Source organism: Heterocephalus glaber, unplaced genomic scaffold (assembly GCF_053883595.1).
Source record: "Heterocephalus glaber isolate CG9 unplaced genomic scaffold, H.glaber_assembly_v1.0 deba00001688, whole genome shotgun sequence".
Classification (NCBI taxonomy): Eukaryota; Metazoa; Chordata; class Mammalia; order Rodentia; family Bathyergidae; genus Heterocephalus; species Heterocephalus glaber.
In genome coordinates, this window is record NW_028258413.1 from 2,175,500 (window position 1) to 2,199,067 (window position 23,568).

The window sequence follows — 23,568 nt, forward strand, 5'->3', positions numbered from 1 at the left end:
TCCCAGAGAGAAGTTGTCCCAGCTGCTACAAACTCTTGCTAGGCACTTCAAGAAAGTCTACAAGGTACATCTGTAGGATGATGCTGAGTAAGTCAGAAGCCTCCCAACCACGGACCAATGAATATATAAGAAGAAATGTTCTTAGCTGTAGGGCTTTGGTATGTATGGTGACAGCGATGATGATGTCCTATCCGGAATCCAACCCACGCTGAAAAAAAAAAGAAAGAAAGAAGCAAAAGAAATACAAATTATTATCACTTTCAAGAATGCAAGTAGAAACTCTGAAGGAGGTAAAATACTGGGGACTTTGTATATTAAGCAAAAAAACTTTTGTTATTTGAAAACAGTAGTATGCTTGCAGAGCAGGCTATTTTTAAATCAGCATAGTAACAGAATTTTATACAATGAATGTGGACCCAAAATGTGATGTCAGGCCTGGTGAGGACTTAGGAGCCCGACAAGATAGGACAGGATGGGGCAGAAAGACCACACAGGAGCAGTGCTGTATTCCTGAGTCCACGGGAGTCGTCAGTTCAAGGGATTTACCCATTTCAGATTATTCTCTGTGGCTTCATTTTCTGAAATTACTATCAGAAGTTAAAACAAATTCTGTATAGCTTTTATTGGAAATTTGTACTTGTGAATACAAATTATATAAAGCACTTTGTGTCTTATTCATTCACAGTTATAAATGAAGGTAAAATACTGAAAGTTATAGATTCGAGGGTCTTGTTTTTCACTGATGAGACAAGGAATTTGTCCCCCCTCACACCAATAATTCTGTTGGCAATTCGGACTAATTCTCTAATTCTGAAACTCAGTGGTTGTGAGCAAAACCCAGAAACACACTTTGCATGCTCATGAAATGACCCTGAAATCACTCTGTGTTTTACTGGGGCTGCAGGTTCCCGTGGGCCGCCCTAGAACACTCTCAATGTAGAGGACAGCAGGAATTGAAGGGAAACCCTGGGACTGGGGACTGGCTCGGCAGCCACCTACAAGGCATTCTCGACATTAGTCTCCCCGCAGCTACGACTTGGTAAAGAACGCGGGTGGAGATGCTGGGGGGACCCTTGCACAGGGCAGGGCACCGTCCACACTGGTTCCCAGAGAGGAGCTGAGGACAGAACATCTTCGGTCGGGCTCGGGCTCGGGCAGGCCGGGTACGCCTTCGCGTCTCCGAGTGTGCAGTGGTAGAGAGGGTGGAGCCTCCCGTCCTCAAATCCGAACAGACAGAGATTTCAGGGGCCCAGATGTGCCAAAGGTCAGGGGGATCAATACTCGGGCCTACCTTGGAAAAGAGCAGGGCGAACGGTTGGCAGAGAAAACCCGCTGCGGAAGGAAAGCCACTGAGAGGTAAGGGAGTGTGTGAATAATTAAAAAGTTAAGAACAAGCAAACTCGGTTGCCACCGGGGAAGGAGGTGGGTGGGGGATAAAAGAGCAGTTGATGTGGTAATTAAGATTTGCTGGGAGCCTGGGCCGGTCCCTCCTTTCTCGGATGAGAGCCCTATCAGAAATTCTTTCAAGTGTCCTTCTGGGTCGCCAAAGATGACAACAGCAGATCAATAGTGCTTGAAATGAAAGGGGATGCTGGCCACCCCCAGGCTACAGATTTCCCGCGCCAGCCTTCTCCGATCTCGGAGCGCCGCGCCTCTCCGGAAGAGCTGCCTCTCTCAGGCTCCCAGCCGAGGTGAGTGCGGGGCTGCGCGCTCCGGGACGGTCCAGGCCTGCGCCCCGCCCGGGAGCGGCCGGGTGGGGTCCCCAGCACCCCCCGGCCCTCGCTCCTGCCCCTGCATTCACTTACGAATTAGCACAGAAACCTTAACCGCGGAGGAGAAAGGCCGGTGCCAGAACTGCAGCGCGGAGGGTCAGGGACTCGCTCCGGGCTGCAGAGAGCGGCGTCACCTCCCCAGGCCGCCCTGCCCGACGCGTCCTGAGCGAAGTCTTCGCATCGCCCAGCTCCCCCGGACGTTTTAATTAGGCAACTCATTAGCGAGTCAGTACAGACATTTATCTATTCTTTTAGCTCAAGTGGTTAAGTACTAATTTCAAAATGATTATAAAACACCGGAATAGACAAAGCATAATAATTTTAATTTATATGCAAATCAATCGGTGCGTCTTAAATACCGCCTCTTTTTTTAAACAATTATTGTATTGCAGCATCGGAGACACAGATCAAACCTCCAGAATAGACAATTCGGAAACAAGACCTGGACTGGGAAGAGAATTTAGAGGAGCCAACAGATCAATACTGTTTGAGGCAGTCAAACACGGTCAGCCCCTGGTATTTACATACTGCTTGTTGTGAGATAGGAGGCGGGAAATTGCTTCCAGGGTTGGGATCCTAATCCAGAGTGAAGAAAACAGAGGGTCGCACACAGCCCGTCGCGCGGGCTCTAAAACATCACTGTCCCTTTCCCAAATTGGGATTCCAGGTGGAGGAATTGGCCCAGGTCACCCCATATTTGTCCTTGGTTTTCCCGCTTTGATAACATTTGTCTTCTCTGAGCGTCTCTATTTTGGTTCTTGTTCTAACCGTTCTGTTACTTGCTTCAAAATACTGTAGGAAGGAATATAATTCAGAATCCCTCTAAAATTTTTCTAAATTCATGTAGCCAGCACGCTCTTCCTACGTTTGCTTTTTCCAGCTATGTTTAATTTTCTGCAACCCCCCCCCCCATCAAATAATCGAAAAGCCAAAGGATTGGCTGAGGAAAATGATACCACCAGCTGGTTTCCTGGGAAGCTATTATCTTTAGATATAGTTCAAAATTCTGTAAAAGTAAAAAGGGTATAAACTTGAGGAGGGGGACGTTTTCAAATAGTCCAGAAAGGTTGGTTTACCAGGGATTTCCAAGGGATCCATACGAAAGTTGTTTATGTCAAAGTGTAGCAGCCTTGAAATTCAGATACACAGGTCAGGGTCTCCCGGCCCAGTCCGGCCAGGCGATCTGGCCTCCAGAAGCTGGGACCTTTGATGCTCCAATCTTGTTTACATCTGCAGGACAGGGAATTGCTTGCTTTGCTGGGACCGCCCTCCACCCCCTTCTAATTCGAAGTAGTAATCAGAATCTAAATACAATCCACAGGACCCGCTCTTCCACCACTGTTTTGACGAGGAAAACCCTGAAATCCATGTCTTAAACCAGCTCGGTGGTTTGCAGCCCCCAGCACCCTGCCTCTCCGCCGCATGCCTAATGTATTCCCTGGTGATTCTGGGCATTAATTAGTTGTTTAATAGGAGTATGACTAAAAATGTAAAAGAAGGATTAGGAGCATGAAACGTATGTCCAGCTCCTTCCGCACACTCGAGGAGGGAATGAGAATCATTCTGTAGCTTCTATTTCTCCAGGAACCATTTGCATTTCCCACCAGCTGCTCACTTCAGCTGCACTGGCGCTGGGCGAGGCGGGGACCCAAAAGCTCGGAGGAGCAGCTCGGCGGCCTGGGCTGGGGTGAACCAGGCCTGGGAGGGGAGACTCCAGACGCAGAGGGGCAGGGAACTGAGCTTCCCGAGCCCCTGCACCCGGCCCTGCTCGAAAACCTCCGCAGGCTGCAAAGGGGTGGGAGCGCAGCGCGGGGCAGTGGCCTCTGCAAACGCAGCCTGTACCTTCCCCGGGTCTCTGCCAGCCTGAGTCTTCTGCCTGTGACTTTTACACTCTTCCCATTTTTTTGTGAGTCTCCAATCTGGGCCACAGCTGAACGCGAGGCAGGAAAACCGGTGCAGTGGAGGGAGCACGTGCCCATTACTCAGGAGGGTGGGGAGACCTCGAAGTAGCAAGGTTGGCACTGCTGTTCTCAGACATGAGCCAGTGGACTGTGACGAGCTCAGCTGAGGGACTTGAGGAAATTTGATTCTCTTGCCTCGGACAGATTCAAAAAGCAGAACTACAAATTGTCAGAGACAGGAGAAAATCTTAAAACGGCACGTGGGTACCGGCCTCCTAATTTCTCTCCCTTTAAGTTTCCACTGGGTAGAAGACAGAAAGTTCTAGTTTTCCGGGATGTCAGGCAGAGGGTGGAAATGGCTTAGCCTGTTGTTCTCGTCAGCTTTCTTCCGGCTGAAGAGGCTAACTAACCCCTTGCACAAAATGAACCCATCTGCCCACTGTTAGAGATTTCAAAGTGATGGGATTTAGCACTCAAAACAAAGTGAGCAAGTTTGTTTGCCTGTTTTTACTGCTAACTCAAATGAATTCAAAACACGGAGTAATACAAGAAAGCAAGGAACATGCTCCAGACAGGCCCCCAAACGCAGGCAAGGCTGGGCACCTACGTGCTGACCCGCGGTTCGTCCTGAACGCCGGGCTTTTTGCAATGTGTATCTCGTGCACGTTCTCCAGCCGGGCAAGCAATTTTCCTGCAACTGCGGGAAATGGTATATGGATTTAGGAAGAGCAATGCAACTTTCGATGGGAACTTCGTCCATGACCGAGGACCAAAGAAGAGGACTTTTACGTGTAGGCCTGAGGTTTGCGCCCACGCAGGCTTAATACTGATGGGAAATCCCGAACCTTCGGGCCTGGGCTGCTTCCCGACACTTTCCCAAAACATGCAGGAACGGGAAGCCCGGAGATCGAAGACCTTAGTCCCCTACGCCTGGCAAAAGCCTTCGCACCTGGCCCTCCAGGGGAAACCGTACTTAGGGTCCTTCCACCTAAACGCAGGACGCAGCCTAAGTGTCCTGTTTGCCACCAAAAATATGCGCCCTGGCTCAAGTAAAAACAAAAAATCGGAAAATCAGGGTTCAGAAGGAGAGCAGCCTCCTCGGAGGAGAACAGTCCCTCAAACTTCACCTCCTCCTCCGTGTTTTAGGAGCGAGCCCGGTTTGAGGGAGGCCTCTTCGCCTTCCCCGCCCCCAGCGCCTGCAATTCAATCCCAGCCTGGCCAGGAACCTTAACCTCGTCATTTTAAAAAATGAGATATGCGTGACCCGGGTGAACTTGTGAGCGTGGGTTCGCCGAGGAAATTCTAGCCTGGGTGCGCGGCGGCGCCTACCTGCACGGGCCGGGCTCCGCGCCTCCGCCTCCGCGCCCGCGCCCGCGCCCGCGCCCGCGCCCGCAGCCCCTCCCGGCCGCGGTCCCGCCCCTCGGCGCCCCGTCTGGTCTGCGGGGCAGCAGGTCGCGCGCTCACACCCACGCGGCCCGGTCCGGCCTTTGTTCCGCCCGTGGGCCGCTCCCTGCGCTCCCCCGGCCGCCCAGCCCGGCCCCGCCTGCCCACGCCCGGCCTCGCCCGACTTCGAGCCCGTCCGCCCCGACCCGGCCTCCCGGGCGCGCCCGCCGCCGGCCGCGACTTTGGCGGAGTCTCCGTGACGTCACGGCCTCCCCTCCGCAGCCGGGGCCGCGCCGGAGGGAGGGGCGGGCGGAGACCCGCGCGGGTGGACGGCGAGGGCGCGGAGCGAGCGGAGCTGCAGCCGCGGCTCAGAGCGGAGGAGGCGGAGGCGCGGGACAGAAGGCGGCCCGGCCAAGCCCGCCCGCCCGGGAAGCCCGCGGGGCGCGGGGCGCAGCGACTCCGAGCCGGTAAGTGGGGCCGCCTCCCCGCGGGAGAAATGCGAGTCCGGACCTTGCGCCGCCTCGGAGTCTTCGCCCGGGCGATCCGCGGCCCGAGGCTCCGAGTTGGCAAACGGACCCGCGGGAAAGCCCTGCCGTGCGTCCTCTCGGCGCGCGCGGTGCCGCAGTCCAGGCCAGACCTCGGCGGGCGACCCCGGGCCCGCGGGCAGGGACGTCCTCGGCCGGGGATTAGCATCCTCCAGATAAGGGCCGGACGAAGTTTCGGCTACTGGAAGATCAGCCCCTTCCCATCACTGCCGCTGGAAGGAGATTCCAGCTTAACGGGCGGGCGGCAGGGCCCCAGGGCCCCAGCGAATTACCTGAGAGCCAGGCCCAGATACCGCGCTCGCACCATTACTGGGATTATAAATCCTGTAAACTCATCGTCACTCAACTCCAATCTCGCACTTCGGGAGACACATTTTAAACAGATGAAGCAGAAAGAACCGTTTTCCGACTGGGGGGGTGCGATTCTAACCCCCAGAATTGGGCTCTTTTTATTCCGATTTAATCATCTTACTTTCCAAAGCGATGTAGAAATGAAACATCATAGGATACTGTGGTTTTTGCTCTCTTTTGTGCAAACATTATGCCTTATTAAAATAAATGGCGAAATACGTACTATCATAGGTTAAAATTACAGGAATGTATACATTCTAAAAGAGTTTTATGAAAAATTGATTTAGAGAGATTTCCTTGCATTTTAGACCATTAACCAGAACTAAAGATGCTTTTCGCACATTAAATAGCATTTTGGAGGAAATCCATCTAAAATTCAAATGCCAGTAATGTCAGAGAAACAAAGCATATAAGCAAAATAAACAGGATTTTTGTTGATGTATCTTAAAGTAAGCATAAGATTTCAAAAACCAGACCTTTCTGCAAACATTAAATGGTTGTTCCATTTACATAATGTTTTACTTTTTACCTGAGCAAAACTACACTTAAATTATTTAGGTGTTTTATCACTTAAATTAAGCATATTTATCTCCAGGTGCTCCTATGGTGAGTTGATATTAGTTTAAAAGAAGGCATACACATCAAAATATATATAACTGCATGGAGCAATATTTTAATTTCCTTAAAGAATTACCTACTGCAAATTAATTTACTGGCAAATCGTACCAATTTAGCTTATTTAAAGCATATGGTTTCTGCTGTTTATTTCCAAACTTTTTGTTAAAGATTGTGTTACAGGGTAACAAAGTAAATAGAAAGGAAGAACCTTAAAAGGATTTAGAATTATCAGAACGGTTTTCCAACAAATTTGATTCTTGTGTCAGCCATCAGAAATTATTTTTAAGCAAACTTTTATTTCTTAAAGCTTGCCGATCTGCCTTGCCAGTGTGGTTCTGTGTATGCCAACTTCGGTGCAGTGCTTTTCAGCATGGTGACAACACAGAACGCAAGATAGCCAAAATAACACTGCCTGCCTGGCATGTGCAATCCAACCAGGACATGAACTTTTTGGGTGAGAACAGATTCCCATCTGGACAACCCCCACAGCTCAGTTTGTGAGATCAGCCATAGAAACCAGTCCCAAAGACTGGCAGCAGAATTCGTCCTGGAAGACTTGTCTTGACTGGGCCTGTTTAAGAATCAGCCAGCAGGGACCGGAGGTCTCTGGAAAAATTCTCTTTCGTGGTCATTTAGATTGAATCCGTCTTATTAGGCCTAGTCATTATAAGAGCCATAAAATGCAAGTCTCAGAGCCCATTTTGACTCCCAGATAAATCCCGAAGTCACAAGTGTAGTAGGGAGCCAAGGAACACGCCTGATCTCCTTTTCAGCCCTTCGGAGTGGACACCTATGAGCTCTTCAAGATTTGTTTTGTCTGCTTCCTTAGGGCTTCAGTTCTGGAGCATGGGGTGGGGAGGGGTGGGGAATAATTCACTGACTTTACACCCCCTCAACCAGATCTTTTTCTTTTGTGTATTTTATTCCTTAAAAAAAAAAAACTATTCGCAGTTACCATCTGCAATACTCTGGCTACCGGCTAATAATGCAGCCAGTTCAGACATATAAAAAAAAAGATTATCGAAATGATGATGACATGCAAATTTCCCCTGAAATTATCATAAGTAAACATTTGAAGTCTGGACTAATAAAATCCCATCTGTGTTACTTCATATCGAGTTAGTAGAAAGCTGTGATAATGAATTTTGTAATATCTCACGAACAGACATCTCAATCAGGGCCTAATCCTGTGATTTTACTGCAGAATCACTAAATCTGGAGCCGCCAAACTGCTAGTTCTGGGCCCACGGGCCCACGAGGATGGCAGAGTCCCTCCTGGGCACTCACTAGCCGGAGGGGTCTGCCTGGCATCTGTCCCCGCCCTTAGACCCCAGCCGAAGCCCTGCAGCTTCTTCTCCAGGCAGCGACCTTGGCCAGAGGACCGGCGGCTGCGCTGGCTCCAGGAGAGGCTGAGCGGCAGGACACCGCGGCTTGGCCAGGCCGGGGCGCAAGGCCCTCTGCCCCTGCACAGTGCCCACGCCAACCCCGCCCCGGCCCAGCCCAGCCCGGTCCAGAAGCGGTGGTGGGCCCGGCTGGCCGCAGACTCTGGTTAGCGTGAACACGTCGGGAGCCCAGGTCCTAGGGGCCTGGGTGGCCCGGGCCTTCTTTCTTCCCTTGTCACTCCAGTACCCTCGGATGGAGCCCCCGCAGCCACCCACCTCTCCCGGTTTGCCTGTGGCAAGGAAGGGGGCCGGCGTTGAGCGCTTGGCTCGCGGGGCTGTGGTTGGAAACTTGAAAAAGATTCAGCCTGCGTGGGAGGGAACGGAGGGCATGGGCGCAGCTCCCCGCTCTCCAGGTCCGAGCGTGGCGGGCAGCGAGCCCTCCCGGAGCTGCTCCAAGTCTCCTCCGAGATCTTAAATCATACTTTAGGGTAAATGCAGAGCCGGATGAGTGTCTCCAGGGAAAAGTGTGACTAAATATGGAAAAGCGGCTCCGAGGAGAGGCGCCTTCCTTTCCAGCTCTCAGACCAGGGGAACTGCTGCCCGTGCCGTCCGCAGAGGTGCCAGGGTGCTACCTGCGGGCCGGCCGGCCTGTGCCCTGGTGGCCCCCAGAGAGGACAGGACAGCCGCCCCCACTCCCCAAGTTGTGTGTGCTAAGGTTGCCCCAGCAAGACACTCCTGAAGGTGGCGCAGGCCTCCCTGCCTCTCCTCCTGGGCCGCTGGGCCCGATGGGTGCTGCTCTGCGCAGGGCCCTCCGGGTCCACACCCAGAGGTCCCGGACGGGAGGCCGGGCTGCCGGTGCTGGGCTGGGGGGCACCGGAGGCCGTCGTTGCTAAACCTCGCGAGAGAGCTGCGTTGCCCTCTCCAGGGCAGCCTCCGAGGCGTTCGACGACTTCTGCGCCTCACCGTTCTTCTTCGCTTGTGTTTTGCAGATAACGGGGAATGGAGACCAACTGCCGAAAACTGGTGTCGGCGTGCGTGCAGTTAGGTAAGAGCCCGCTCCTGCAGCCCGAGCCGGCCCGAGAGCGCGCTGGCCAGGGCAGCCGCCGAGGCCCGGAGGCAGGGCGCTCTGCTAGGCGGGATTACAGTGGAGGCAGGCGCACAGCCTGCGCCTGGGGGCGGCCCGGGAGCGGCGGGGCAGGGGCGAGGCCGGCCCGCTCCCTTCCAGGGCGCGCTGCGCTGCCAGCATCTGCGTCCGTCCAGGGGCGCTGGGCCCGAGCTGCCTCTCGCTGCTCCGGCTCTCCGCCCCTTTCTCCAGGGCCTTCCCGGCCCCGGCCCCGGGCCTTCCCGCCGCGGTCCCTGCTGGCCCCTGCGTGTGGGGCGCCCGCTGATGTCTCTTCGCCAAAGACCCCGAAATCAGCAAGGTCGAGTTCACAGACTCTGCCGAGGGCGGGAACGAGGCTGCCGGCGGTGCCGGTGGCAAGGCTGGAGGGAAGCGCAGGCCGCGCCGGGCACCCGGCTGGGGACGCTGGGCCGCGGGCGAGCGGCTTCGGCGGGCGAGGCTGCCAGACCCGGCACCCTGCTGCCTGAACTCAGACCTTGGCCTCTGGGCGAGACGGGCAGCAGCCGTCCGGGGAGGTCGGTTCCTCCCGGGTCTTACTGCACCGCGAGGCCGACCCCTCTCCCCGCTCCCCGGCGCGCCCAGCCTCCCGCGGCGCCTCGAGCTGGCCCGCAAAAGTGGTGCAACAGCGACCTCTGTCGCGCGCGGCGTCCCACTGCGCCCGGCCCCGCCGGGCCGCGGCGTGCCCGGCTCCGGAGCAGGCCCCACGGCCGTCGCTGGAGGGAAGCCCAGGCAGCCTGGGCCGCGGCGGCCGGACCTGACCGAAGGCCCGCGGGGGACGAGCGCGCGCCTGCGGCGTGGTCCAGGCCCGGCTCTGGGGTAGGTGCTGGATTGGCTCCTTGCACCCTGACGAAGAAGGCGAGGACACAGCAGGCAGAGTCCAAGCGGTCCGAGCGTCCCTAGCCCTTGGGGCCGGCTGCATTGAAACTTGTGCTCTGCAGCGCGTCGTGGTGGCGGGCGCCCTTTCAGACCAAGCGGACGCTCAGCCTCGCTGCTCTGTGCCGGGTTCCAGGCACGGTAATGAGTGCCTAGGCCTGGGAGGTGCTCACCTTTGATAGCCTGAGGCCACGAAGCCCCCGCAGCCTGGGCCCATCCCCTCCTTCCGGATTAGTGAGGCTACAAAAGCGATCAAGCCCCGTACAGAGGAGAGAAAACCAAGGCCTCCGTCCGGCTTCCCGCGTCCCTGAGCGTACAGCAAGGCTCCTTGCAATGAGGCGTCCATGCCGACCCGGCCCCGCCCCGCCCCGCACACTCTCTCCAGCGTCCCCGGCCGGTTAAACGCTCACTTGTCTGGGATTAACCCCACGGGGTTAAATAGGGCAATGCAGAGATAGTGTCGGCGATTTCTGTCATTAGGATTGTGCTAAATTCTTCTTCTGTTTGATAATCGGTCGTAAAAATAAATTATTAGACCGGAGAATGTTTGGGATATGGTTAAAAATCAAGGGAAGCAATGCGTCTGGGACAGTGGGCCAGGCGCGGCCCAGGCTCCGCCGGACCAGGGGGTCCTCGCCGGGGCGGCCAGGTGGGGCGAGCTGCCCCCACCACCCGTCCAGGGGCTCGGCCACCTCCGGTGGCTCCCAGCGAGCGAGCAGGGAGGGAGGACCCCTGGAGGGAGTCTGGTTGGCCTTCATGGGCCATGAATTTGGCGAGAGCTGGGGGACCCTGGCCCTCAAGCTCCACAGGAGTCCTGGGCATTTCTTCTTGAGACTTAGCATGAGCGAGCGCGCGCGCACACACACACACCCCTAGTAATAATGAACAATTGTTTTCTTAACCATTACTTTCAGCCTTGAATTTTTTTTGCGCACAGGAAAGGTGCTTCCCCTACACTGTTGGTCCATCTATTTTTTACCTTTTGGACCGAAGAGAAAAATTGCTGCCCAAACATGTTTAATACTACTAATTAAGAAGAGGCATGTGATGGGAAGAAATGCTGAAAATCTTGATTTTTTTGGCTTTTAGGGAACTGGAGACCAAAAATAAAAACAGGTAACATGAGTAGGCATCGCTGAAGGAAGCCAGCTAAAGTACTCTTCACTGAGTATATAAGATGATTTACAGAATATGAAACTTCCGGGCCACACTTCTTTTAAAACAAAAGGATTTGTTTCCTGTAGTTTTTAGTTGTTCTTCGCTTTTTAACAAAAAAAATGCTTACAGTGGCATGGGATTTTTTTTTAAGGGCCATGACATTCTATCATTGGCGCTCCCCTCTCCTTCCTCCACAGACACACGACCTTGGGAAGAGGCAGGGTGCACTTGGAGAGACGGGTGCACCCTTCTCTGGCGAGGCCCTTTCTGCTTCATACCCTGGGTGTGTGGACCCAAGCCCATCTTAAGCCCCAGACAGGAGGGAGCTTGAGGGCAGCTGAACCCTAAAGTCAGGAGCTTGAGAGGAGGTTATCAGGGCTGGCCTGGGCAAGCTGAGCAACACCCCAGCCCAGGCCGGAGAGAGGGTGCAGAGCCCCGAGACCAGCCCGCGCGTAACCTAGGCCTCACTGTCTGGCTCTGCGGAACCTGAAAGGAGCCTGTTTTGCAGAGCTCACAAAATGGCCTTGACCTTCGCACGGGGGACTGACTGCCCTCTCCTTGTCAGGTACTCAGAAAGTTTCTGGGGTGGCAATTCTGGTCTGAATGCATCCAGCCTCCACCAGCAACACCATTGATTTTTAAATAGCTCGCAGAATGGTCCCAAGGCCCTGCTGGGAGCAGACTTGCTGGCCCTGGGAGAAGGAGCCCACGGCCCAGCCTTCTCACAGGTGACAGACAGCTGGGTGCGGTCTCTTTCCGGGGCCCAGTGGGTGGATTCCGGCTCTCGGGATCACTGATGTCCCCTGCCCCCAATCTTTCAGTCAGCAAGTGGTTGCCTAGCACAGGCCGCCTGGGCTGAGCCACCCCCTGAAAGCACACAGTCGAGTGTTCCCTCCGCTTTGTGAAGCTACTTAATCGCCAACACGGACACCATGGCGATCAGCCCAGATCATGTCTAGAAATGCAAAATGGAGGTGCATGGGGTGGCAGACCGGGCCTGGGCGGTGTCAGGAAAAGGGCCACTCCAGGGCTTCTACACTGGCCAAGGGGCAGGCACAGGTGCTTGCTGTGGAGGCAGAGGGAAGAAAGCAGGAGACGAGAGCTGGGTAGATTTCCCTTCTCCTACCTCCACCACCAGACCCGCAGCCCAGTGGTCAGAGCCCAGCGAGGGGAGCCAGTACCGATGGTCGATGGTCGATGGTCGAAGGTGCTCAGCCCCAGATCCTCGGGCAAGCGCCTTCACGTCGCCTTTTCCATACCCACCCTTAAGCTCAAAGTTTCTGAAGCTGGTTCGGCTGCACTCTGCACTGCCGGCTGTTAATATATGCAGCGGTTGTTAGAGCGACTCCGGGGAAAAGGAAATGTATAACGAAAGCTTATTCGTGAGCAGGAATATACTAATGGAACAACCTGATGTCTTCTTAATCCTATGTAAAAAGCTTTGTCGTCTTCCTAATATTGACTGAATGGGTAATTAATGGCTCTTCATCTAGGCGAATACCCAGTAATCCAAGATAGGCAAAAGACAACAAGCCCAAGGTAGAAGACAAAGGCCCCACTGCAGCCACCTGCCCCTCCCCAGGGTCTCCCTCCCACCGGGAAAGTTGGGGGCAGCGGAGCCTGTACCTGCCCTTCCTGGGCCGGACTGGGCCCTGCAGCTCCTGCCTGGCTCACCTCTCCCCTCTGGGCTCCACTCCTCTAGTCTTTCCCTTTCTCCCCCACTCTCTGGGGATGCTGGCCGCCCGCTGTGGCCTTTGCTGGTCTTTGCCCCGTCCCTGTTTTCAATTGGGGAAGCAGCTGGTACCTTGCAGCCCCTGAGCAGCCCGCAGGCTCCCTAAGGCTTGGCGGCAGACCAGGCGCCTCGTTACTGTACAGTCCAGGGCTCGAGGGGTGTGTGGGCTGCGGAGTTGGGAGCAGAGGGAAGAGGTGACTGGAAGTAGGGTGTGCAGATTGTGTGTGTGTGTGTGTGTGTGTGTGTGTGAATCCCAGATGATGGCACTGACCTCCCTGTGAGGCTCTGACTTGAAGTGTGCCTACGGCCCTCCCAGCGTGTCCTTAACAAGCTGACATTTTAATTTAAACCTCTAGAAGTAATATATTATTCGGGTTACTACAATGAGGTGGGTTCTTTTTTTTGTCAGCTGACAGCTTTTAAAATATTATTTCGCTAGGGAAATAAAAGCTTCATCTCAGATTATAGGTGGGTATTTTTGGATTTATGTGATTTATGGTCACCATGACAACTAATGCTGAATGTTAGCTACCAGCATGTCTGGGAGAGAGAAAACAGAAAAGAAGGGAGAGCGAGAAAAAAATTTTACAGGGAGGATGAACATGAGCTGAAAAGAGAAAAAGAGCAGAGTGTTTTAATTTAATTGTTTTTTAAGTGACTTCAGTTAGCCACTTGCCATGTCTTTGTCTTCAAGCCTGGATGTTTAATATCGGATTCACTGTCTCTTTCTCTGTCTCTCTGCATCCTTTTCTCCCCATATCTGTAATAGTTGCCCTAATAGCAGCCCTAGGAGTTGCCCTTAGATACTTGCTGTCTAGAGATCAAATGAACGCCTAGTAGACCTATAGCACTAACAGGCGTGTGGAGAAGCATGTGGCGCATGTAGGCTCAGGACTTCAGAGTCTTCCCTCCAATCCACTCGGCTCTCACTGGGGTGGGCACCTCCCACCAGCACCTCTTCCCAGTTAACCACCGCAGACTTCAAGAGTTTGAGCAACTGGGGCTTGTGCGTCAGAAATCGGCATCATGTGCAGGCTTCCCATGACATCAGGGCCCAGTGACCCAGTACATCTACAGAGTTCTGATTCTGAAAAGAATCCATCCCTTTAACCAACCAGTCCGCTTTCAAAATCCTATTTAGGAAATGGGGAAAATCCGCCTCAGCAAAACTTTTCTTTTCTGGGCCGGTTTCATGGCTACAAGGGGAGGGGACACTTTGCAGGTTGGATTGCAGGCAGAAAAAACCTGGTGGCAGAAAGAGGGGCAGAAGGGCCACGCCTGGAAGGGGCAGCAGGCAAGGACCCCTCTAACCTGGCCTCCTGCCACTTGCACTCCGCACCGTGCGGGCTCAAGCTGGGGCGGGTGGCCTCGTCCTTCGGCTGGCTCTGCAGCACTCCCGCCCTACGTCCTCACAGCTCAGAGGTATCTAATTGAGCCACCCTCTGGGTGAGCTCTGGGACCTGCTCTCCAAAATTCAGGGCTCCCGTGTTTGGGCCTGGGCTGCAAGTTCTCTGAGTGGCTGCCTTGCCCAGCCGCTCACTGCCATGGCCAGCGGGAGTCTGCACAACTCACACTAGAGAGTGTGAAGCTAAATAACACCTTAAGACAGGTGATCAGTGGCAAACACAGCTCAAAACACACCTGACCTGTGTCACATTGGCCTCCTGGAGGGTCTTTCTTTGAAAGAGAGGAAAGCAAACCGAGCTGACCCGATGTCTCCTGGAAGCAAAAGCTCAACCCCAAACTGGGCTTCCTCTCAGTGCCCAGAGGAGCCTGGGAGCAGAGACACCCCCGCCCCCATTCAAAACCTGTGCAATGGAAGCAGGAGTCCTGGTGGTTTCTGGAGCCCACCAGGAAGAATCCAGCCGGAAGCCACGGTAGTGCGAGCTCAGAAAATACTGCAGATTTCTTGCCTTCTGAGCCCTTCTCCGACTCTGCACCTGCCCTGTGTACAGGTTTACACAGACTACATCTCAGTCCTGCCCGCCGCCACCACCACCGAGTTTTCCTCTAAAAGAATCTCGGCTCCACAAGCATCCTTTTCCCATCTACATTTCTCACATGGGTGTCTTCCTGCTGCCCCTGGAGGGACCCTGCTGGGCCAGCAGAGTCACCCAGTCCAGGCTGTTCAGGGAGTTAAAGTGATTAAGACATTAGTAGGGGGTTGGACCTCCCTCAGATGGAAAAAGGCAAAGAAAATCCTTGTTTTGAGTTCATTGTTTAGAGATCTGGGGATATGTAAGGTGTGCACATGTAGATGTCTTGGATATGGTACATAGGTATTGCATTTATCGGTATTATGTATGTACACTGTACACGTGTATCAGTATACATGTGCGCATGCGGTGTACACTGTGTACACAGATAAGTATGCATATACCTGTACGCTGCATATGACTTTTTAATGGAGTCCTTCAGGTAACTTCTTTATATCCTCTGCACCCAGTGGATCCACATGACTTAAGGTTCCTTCCGTTTCTAGGCTTTGCTGGCAGCCTGCAGGTCACTGCAGCTCCGGTGCCTCCCACGCTTTGCTTTGTGTGGCTCTGTCCCTGTCCTTGCTGCAGTGTCCACCCAGAGGCTGGCTGGGGTCCCTCGTGTGTGTGTATTTGCTGTGATGAAAGTTCTGTCAGAAGCGCAGAGCCACTGGAGTCCAAACCCGACATCTGTGCATTTAATGAGAGGTGGGCTTAGAAATCTTATGGCTCTTCGAAGCTTCTTTGCTTTCCAGAAAAACACGCCCAAGCCCCTAAAAACGTTTCGTAGCTCCAGGGTTTGAATCTTGAAACAAGGAAGAGAGTTTGCTCAGTACAGTGGTGGATTTTCCGTTCTTTGAAACAATGGGGTCTCTTCGAGAAATGAAGTTTTAAGGGGCACAGTGTGGAAGGGCCCACAGCTATGCCGGGGTTTACGGGAAGAAGCTGGAGCGTGATTCCTGAACACATCCGGGGAAGAGAGCTGGGTCCCTGTTAACGCAGGTACAGATCATGGCTGGCAGTGCATCGGTGGAAAAGGTTCCTTTACACATGTGCTTTACGATCTTGGTGGAATGGGAGGAAATGCAATAAGAAAATGGCTAGAAACATTTAAAACCCTTATTTAAAAGACTTCAGCAAACTAGAGACTTGTCAGATTAGAAGCACTCCAAATATGAGAGAATTATCTTCAGAGAAGCCCTGGGGTCTGGGACGGGGATTCTTGCCAAATCTCAGGGATAAAATGCATCATTTAAGCACTAGGTAACCAGCAGAATGTAAATTAATTTCACCTTTTTTACCAACAGGCTGCTGGTCTAATATGTGTAATTTAGTGATAAGAGTGCAGGACCTGATATAGCTGGAGGTGTGAGCCTCAGTTAATGTGGACCTGTTACAGGAGATGGCTCCTAGCAGGCATGTGGTGTGTGTATGTGTGGAATGGGGTAAGGTGTGGAATAAAAGGTTAACACCAGACATGCTGATTCAAACCTGCCTAGGAAGAAGTCCCCCCGCCCCCAGCTAATTTCTTCTCATACTAACTGGGACAGCACTGGTGAGAAGACAAATGTGCGTCTCATCGGGCTCTTTGGACTGCTGTCAAGTGAATTGCAAATGGGAGAAGAACTGCAGATCGGTTTGGGGGAGGCAGGACACAGGAAGATGGCTCTGTTGCTTGCTTTGGTCCCAGACTGAATAGGTTTCCCAATCTTGTGAACAAGGACAAGGAAGGAGTTTTCTGAAGAAACCTCATACTGGAGTTGCAAATCATTGACTGTAATGTCAAACAAATACACATTCGGGGATGATAGCACTAACTCCACAATAAAACAATCGCAGCCCAGAGACCCAAGGAGATTACTTTGTGTTCTCCGGCTGATCTAAGCTGGGGGACAAAAGGACTTTCTTTTTTCTCTCCCCTCCCCGGTGTTGCTGCCTGAGCCCAAGGCCTCAGGCAAGGTAGACAAGAGCTCTACCACTGAGCTACATCCCCAGCCTGACAAAAGGACTTGTAAAAACTGTTTTGAATGTTTGCATTTCTTTTTGAAATTTCTTTGGACGTTAAATTGCCTCGGGGATAGTGCTGTAAAGAGTCGGTGACCCCAAAGGTGATTTTTATTTGGGTTTGTTTTATAGAAGTGAATAAAGCTTTGCCTTCCCAGCTAGCATTGGCCTCAGCCCACACACCACTGCTTCTGCCTGCTTGTACTGTAACGATTCAAGACAGCCTTGAGCTCCCTAGGAAAAGAAAATGACTGTTAAAAATTATCCTTGAAATTGGTTATTTGGCAACATTCTTAATTGTATGGAAATTCATTAAAGCATATTTTATATATAATTAGCTCAAGGTTGTTGATTCTGTGGGCTTTATGGATTTGAATCTGATTGATAATAAAGTAAACAAGAGAGTCGAATTTAAAGCGTGGCTCTCTCGGGTTAGGACGAGCTTAATACGGTGTACAAGGAATTTGAAAGATCTAGGATATGTCTTAATCAACGTTAAGTAGAATGGATAAGCTTTCAGCATTTTGAAAACGCTGGGTTAGGGTTTCTATTCTATTGTGTGTGTTCTGTCTAGGGACTAATAAGCATTACAGAGGACGTGATTTGAGGCGACTTTTGGCTTTTTATTCTTGTAGAAATGCAGAGTGACCCAACAAGCAGTTGTTCGTTTAAAGTCAAGGTAATTTTCTTGTGACGGGTCCATTTCCGTCTCGATTTCTAATTTATTAGCCTCCCTTTCCAGGGCTCTGTCTTCTTTGCAATTAAGGTAAAGATGCTTCAGATTGGCATGGCATTCGCCTGACAGGCGGTTTAGAAAATGTAAGATGGGAAAGGGGATTCGTCAGTCTTTAATATCTTATAGTTTTAGATAGTCTTTCTCCTTTCTACACGGGGCGGGGGCCACGTTTGGCGATGGTGTAGAGACACGGAGGAGGCTGCCTCGCGGAGCGCCCTAGGCCTTTCTGCGCCTGTCTCCCAGGCCGTGTATTCCTAGCCCTCTCCCCATTTCCCGTCCTCAGAGCCGCTCGCCTTCGCCCGCAGGAGCAGAATTCCCAGGGCATGCGGTGTAGACCGGGTGGGCGCCGTTAGCCCGCCCCACGCCGCTGATAGGTGCAGACGGGACGGCCCCTAGGCGTCCCGGGCGCCGTGATTGGCGCGGCGCCGCGTCACTCGCAGCGGGTCCGGAGGAGGCGGAGGCTGGGCAGGGCCGCGGCGCAGTGACGTCTGGCGGCCGGCGAGCCCGCCTCTGGTTTAAGATGTTGGGCCGACGGGGACGCGCGGAGCCGCAGAGCTGGTCCGCCGTCCGCCCGGGCGCCTGGCGCTGAGCTGCGGCGAGCGCTGGCCCGGCCCGACGGCGCGGGGCGCCCGGGACCCGGTGTCCGCGGCCTGTGCCTGTCGCCCCGCTGCGCCCCGAGGACCCGGCGTGCGCGGTGCCCGCAGCCCATGCCCCTGTCTGCCCGCTGACTTCCGGCGGCCGGACCCCGCCGCTGCAGCCCCCGAGGAGCGGGGCGCGTCCGGGCTCGGCCCTCAGCGGCCACCGCGCCCGCCGAGGGCACCCGGCGGGCGGCGCGCTCCCTCGCCCATGGACTGCATGAAAGGCCCGCTGCACTTGGAGCACCGCGCCGCCGGGGCCAAGCTGCCGGCCGCCTCCGCGTCGCCCTCCTGTCACCACCCCCAGCCCTTAGCAATGGCCTCGCTTCTGGCCCCGGGCCAGCCCCGCTCCCTGGACTCCAAACACCGGCTGGAGGTGCACACGATCTCCGACACCTCCAGCCCCGAGGCCGCAGGTAAGCGCCGCGCCACGCCGCCCGGGGACCTGAACTACCTGAGCGGTGGCTGGCGAGGAAGGCGGCCCCTCCCGGGGCGCGGTGGGAGTGGTCGCCCTGCGCCGCCGTGCGACTGACTTCCGGGAGCCGGTCCGACCCCGTCCCTCTAGCCCTCCCTTCAGCAGCCCGCTCCGGCACCCCGCGCTGAGCTGCACCGCGTTCTGGGTCTCTGGAGCCCCAGCACCTCGGGTCTAGCTCGTTCCCGGCTCCCCACCGCGGCCCTGTCCCGCCCTCCGTGGTCACCTCAGGAGGAGCTGCGATCGCGACCGTGGGGAAAGCGCTTGTGCAGCCGCTTAGAAACGCTCTCAGCAGAGGGCCTTTTCTTGGCGAGCCTGGCTGCAGCCAAGTCCCAGCAACTACTTCTCGGCCTCCCAAACCCGGTGGAAATCCGAGCTTTCCTCGTGGGGGGTCTGTGCGTGTCGGGAGTTGGCGCGTATCCGCGCCGAGGTGAATAAATACACTCGAAGGCACTGACCCTAAAGAAGAGCGCCGCGAGTGAGATAAACATGTAATACTGCACCGCGGGCGGACGGGCGGGCGGGCCAGCGCTCCCTGCCCGCACGCGGCCTGGGCCGGCTGCAGGCAGCTGGGGCCCCGGGCTTGCAGGTGGCAAAGCCGACCCGAATGGTTGTCTCCTCCGCAGAGAAAGACAAGAGCCAACAGGGCAAGAATGAGGACGTGGGCGCCGAGGACCCGTCCAAGAAGAAGAGGCAGCGGCGGCAGCGGACTCACTTTACCAGCCAACAGCTACAGGAGCTGGAAGCCACTTTCCAGAGGAACCGCTACCCAGATATGTCCACGCGAGAAGAAATCGCCGTGTGGACCAACCTCACGGAAGCCCGAGTCAGGGTAAGAGCTGCAGGCCCGGCAGACCGGGCGCAGAGAGAGGGCAGCACTAGCCCCGGGCCCGGTGGGAGCAGGCCGAGCGGCGGGTGGGCCTGGTTCGAAGGCCCAGCTCCCCTCCGAGGCCAAGCTGAGCTCTGGCACAGGCGTCCCGCGAAACCCGGCCTGCCGCCCGCCACCCGCGCCCTCCCGGGCTGGGCCGCGTGGGCGTTCCGCAAAGGGCATTGTGCTCCCCGCGTGCAGTCGCCCAAGGAGCGCTAATAAAATTCCTGCGGGCCAGGAGCCGAGAACAGGCTCCAACCTGTGGGCCTGTAACAAGGAACACTGCCAGAGACAGTGAGGCTTGGCCCATCCGGGGAATCCACCAACCAGCCTGGCCCAGGCTCCCCTCGGCTCGGCCCCAGCTCCTTACGCTCTTTCCGGGATTGCTTTTTTTTCGGGGCGGGGGGATCAGGTCTCTCTTACACCCTGGCCCAAGATTTGTGATCTCTGGAAGCCGAACTTTAATACACAGCTATTATTCTGCTACTTTTCTTAGAAGAAGGGGAAAAAGAAGACTTTTCAGTTTGGTTTATCTTCTCTCAGGAGTTGAACTGTTTGAAGATTGATAACCCTTTCTTCTAATTATAATCATGGGTTTATTAAAAAGAGAGAGAGCTTACCTTAACTTTGTAGCAAAGCTGCACTTTATAGATTGGCAAAAAATATGCTTAAATAAATTACCCCATAGAGACATCCAGGTTTATGCCAGTCAATGGAAAATTCCAAGATTCTTAGGATTTTGGAGACCAAAAAAAAACAGAACCAAGAAGCATCCAGAGGCTTTGCTGTTTAGGGAAAAAAAAATGTTCTGGGTAGAAATGAAGTTCCCAGTTAGAGCCAAGAATGCAAAAACAAAACATGAGATAGCAATAAAGACGGAAAGAATCAAAAGCAAAATAGGCCTCCAACCGGAGGGAATGGGGTGTCCAGGAGGCACTTGTGCAGGGGATGCGTCTAGCTGGTCATGAAGAGCCCCGAGGAGCTGGAAGTGGTTTTAGTTTAACTGCTGAGCCGGCTGGGGCTGGGGCTGGGGCCGCGTGGTCTCAGCAAGGTCAGTCCCTCCTTAGCCTTCTGGGGCATCAGGGACGGGCACGCACGTACTCTTCTCTCCAGGGCAAAGTTTAGAAGGCCTGGCATAGAAGTGGCCAGTAATTGAAATCAAAGCACAATTTGTGGGTTTTGTGGAATCTTCGGAAAGCCCTCCCAGTGCCTCCCCGCTCCTCTGCAGCTCCTCGGGTCCTCCCGTAGCTGGGCTCCCCTCCCTGCAGCCCAGTGGGAGCCGGCCTGGTTTTTATAGCAGCCAGGAGCAAAGAGGAAGGGGATGAAAAGCAAATCGGGAATGAAAGGAAAAAAGCGGATTAGGAGGCTGAGCCGGCAGAGACGTGTAACGTGCAACATTGCGGTGTCAGGTCCAGACCCCGACCAGGCCTCGCTCCAATACACAAAAGCCTCCCCGTCTGGGGTCTGGGGCGCCAGGGCGATGTGGATTGGAAGTGGGGTTGCGGCGGGGCCAAGACACGCGGGTGGGGCTGGCAGGCGCGGGCTGCCGCCTGCACAGCCAGAGCCTGCCCTGGGCCGCGCCGGAGCTGGTCCCAAGGTGGGCAGCGGAAGGGAGGCCTGCAAGGCCTCGGACACTGGTCCTGGGTGCCCGGGTTTTGCACGCCAAGCTCGGCGTTTAAGGAGCAGACAAGGAGGTGGTCTTTGGGCTTTTGTGAGGTGGTTTTTCTAGGGAGGAAGGAGTCCCCCCCCCCGCCCCCGCCAAGGCGCCCGCAGAGGGCAGGGGCGACGTGGAGGTCCTGGGTGGGAAGGCGGGGCCTGTTGACCTGCAGGCTCCCTGTTGCCCTCCCAGCCCCTGGTCCGCGCTTTGGAATGGAAGCCAGCTTCCGAGGAGGTGCGGGCTGGGCTGGGCGGACAGCCGGCTGGCCCTGGTTTATTCTCCAGTAAGCTTGGCCCCCGAGGAGGGCCTGGCTTGGTGACCACGCTGTCCATAGGCCGCTGGGGAGCAACTGAGTCCGGACCGCGAGGGGCGCGGGCAGGTGCGCGGGGAGACGCAGGCTGCCGGGCGTGCGCGCGTGGGCGTGGGGCGGCCCGGCGCTTTCCTGACCCAGTGCTTACTAATCTGAGCTGCCCCCACCTGCCCCATCCCCAGGTTTGGTTCAAGAATCGCAGGGCCAAATGGAGAAAGCGGGAGCGCAACCAGCAGGCCGAGTTGTGCAAAAACGGCTTCGGGCCGCAGTTCAACGGGCTGATGCAGCCCTACGACGACGTGTACCCGGGCTACTCCTACAACAACTGGGCCGCCAAGGGCCTCACGCCGGCCTCCCTGTCCAGCAAAAGCTTCCCCTTCTTCAACTCCATGAACGTCAATCCCCTGTCCTCGCAGAGCATGTTCTCCCCGCCCAACTCCATCTCGTCCATGAGCATGCCGTCCAGCATGGTGCCCTCGGCGGTGACCGGCGTCCCGGGCTCCAGCCTCAACAGCCTCAACAACTTGAACAACCTGAGCAGCCCGTCGCTGAATTCCGCGGTGCCGACGCCCGCCTGTCCCTACGCGCCGCCGACGCCCCCGTACGTTTACAGGGACACGTGTAACTCCAGCCTGGCCAGCCTGAGACTGAAAGCCAAGCAACACTCCAGCTTCGGCTACGCCAGCGTGCAGAACCCCGCGTCCAACCTGAGTGCTTGTCAGTACGCGGTGGACCGGCCCGTGTGAGCCGCACTGCGCTAGACTGCGCCGCCGGGCGGCCCGCCTGGGGACTGGGAATTGCGCCAGGAGGTCGTGGGCAGGAAGGGGAGAAAAGGAAGCCACTGAATTCAGGAGAGCTCCTTTGCTTTCAAAGGCACATCCTCGCTGTCCGCCACCGTTCACGGAAGTATTTCCAGCAGTTGCAAGGGCAGGGACACAAGCGTTTGACTGGATATGACGTTTTAACATTACTATGAGCTTGTTATTTTTTAAGTTTAGCATTGTTAACGTTGAAATGACTGAAAGGATGTATATATCTCGAAATGTCAAATTAATTTTATAAAAGCAGTTGTTAGTAATATCACAACAGTGTTTTTAAAGGTTAGGCTTTAAAATAAAGCATGTTATACAGAAGCGATTAGGAGTTTTCGCTTGCAAGCAAGGGAATGTATATACTAAATGCCACACTGTATGTTTCTAACATTATTATTATAAAAATGTGTGAATATCAGTTTTAGAATAGTTTCTCTGGCGGATGCAGTGATTGTTTCTGAAACTGCTATGTACAACCTACCCTGTGTATAACATTTCCCACAATATCATCGTTTTACTTTTCAGCAAATATGGAAAAAATGTGTTTTATTTCATGGGAGTAAAATATACTACATACAAATTGGTCTGGATTCTTTCTCCCCTACTCTGTCACCTGGCTGGGGCGCCTAAAATCACTCCCTCCTAAACAAACCAGTTTCCTCTGCCTGCCTCGTTAAACATACCGAGCAGCAGTGGTACTTACTTAAATTTGGTAGAAATAAATTACAGCCATTCATCAGAAACTAAAAAGAGAAGGCACTCCTGAGTGGGGGCAATGCTAGCAAAGTCTAGTCTTGTCTCTCAGATTTTGCTTTGGCTTAAAACCAGAGGATTCCATTATGGCCAGCAAATAATACATGAGAAGGAAGGTGAAAGAAATTCCAAGTGTGCCAGCTTGAAATGCCTCTCCCGTTTACTCCATCACAGGGGAAACTATAGCTCCAGTAAAGTGTTCTGGAGAAATACGTGTGCGTGTACCGTTTATATACATTCCTCTCAGGAAGAATACAGCTATAATAAATTTCTGAGGAAACACCTCCATTTCAAAATATTTAGGCCTCCGCGTTTATCTTTCAGGCTTAAGTAGAGAGATTCTTCATGTTATATTGCATTACTATTTCCAAATCCTTTGGAGACATTAAAAGAAACAAAGCCCATTTCTAATAACCATGGCCCTTCAGTTTCTCAAAGAGCCAGGGCTTGAGAGGTTAGAGCGGGGTTTCCTGAGTCTTGTCGAGCAATATGTAGTTGAGGCGCAAAGGT

The 23,568-nt window shown here is 54.3% G+C and overlaps 1 protein-coding gene across 3 annotated transcripts; it reads left to right on the top strand.

The window, feature by feature from the left end:
• Positions 1-5,426: 5,426 nt before the first annotated feature.
• On the top strand, positions 5,427-22,895 carry Pitx2 (paired like homeodomain 2). Of its 3 annotated transcripts, XM_021246644.2 has the most exons (4): positions 5,427-5,523; positions 8,942-8,997; positions 19,285-19,490; positions 21,676-22,895. In XM_021246644.2, the coding sequence occupies exons 2-4, from the start codon at positions 8,952-8,954 to the stop codon at positions 22,237-22,239; spliced, it is 816 nt and encodes a 271-aa protein (XP_021102303.1). In that variant the 5' UTR covers positions 5,427-5,523; positions 8,942-8,951; the 3' UTR covers positions 22,240-22,895. The 3 variants fall into 3 exon arrangements, with proteins under 3 accessions (XP_021102303.1, XP_021102304.1, XP_004867643.1); XM_021246645.2 differs by lacking the exon at positions 5,427-5,523 and having other exon boundaries at positions 8,534-8,997; XM_004867586.3 differs by lacking the exons at positions 5,427-5,523; positions 8,942-8,997 and adding an exon at positions 18,372-18,602.
• The last annotated feature ends 673 nt before the right edge of the window (positions 22,896-23,568 follow it).

What these genes read in the sequence shown, in the direction of transcription:
- Pitx2 (XM_004867586.3), top strand. Translation starts at nt 18,398, where the DNA reads ATGGACTGCATGAAAGGCCCGCTGCACTTGGAGCACCGCGCCGCCGGG. An exon ending in CTCCAGCCCCGAGGCCGCAG is followed by an intron (nt 18,603 to 19,284) that starts GTAAGCGCCGCG and finishes TCTCCTCCGCAG; the next exon opens with AGAAAGACAAGAGCCAACAG. An exon ending in TCACGGAAGCCCGAGTCAGG is followed by an intron (nt 19,491 to 21,675) that starts GTAAGAGCTGCA and finishes CCCCATCCCCAG; the next exon opens with GTTTGGTTCAAGAATCGCAG.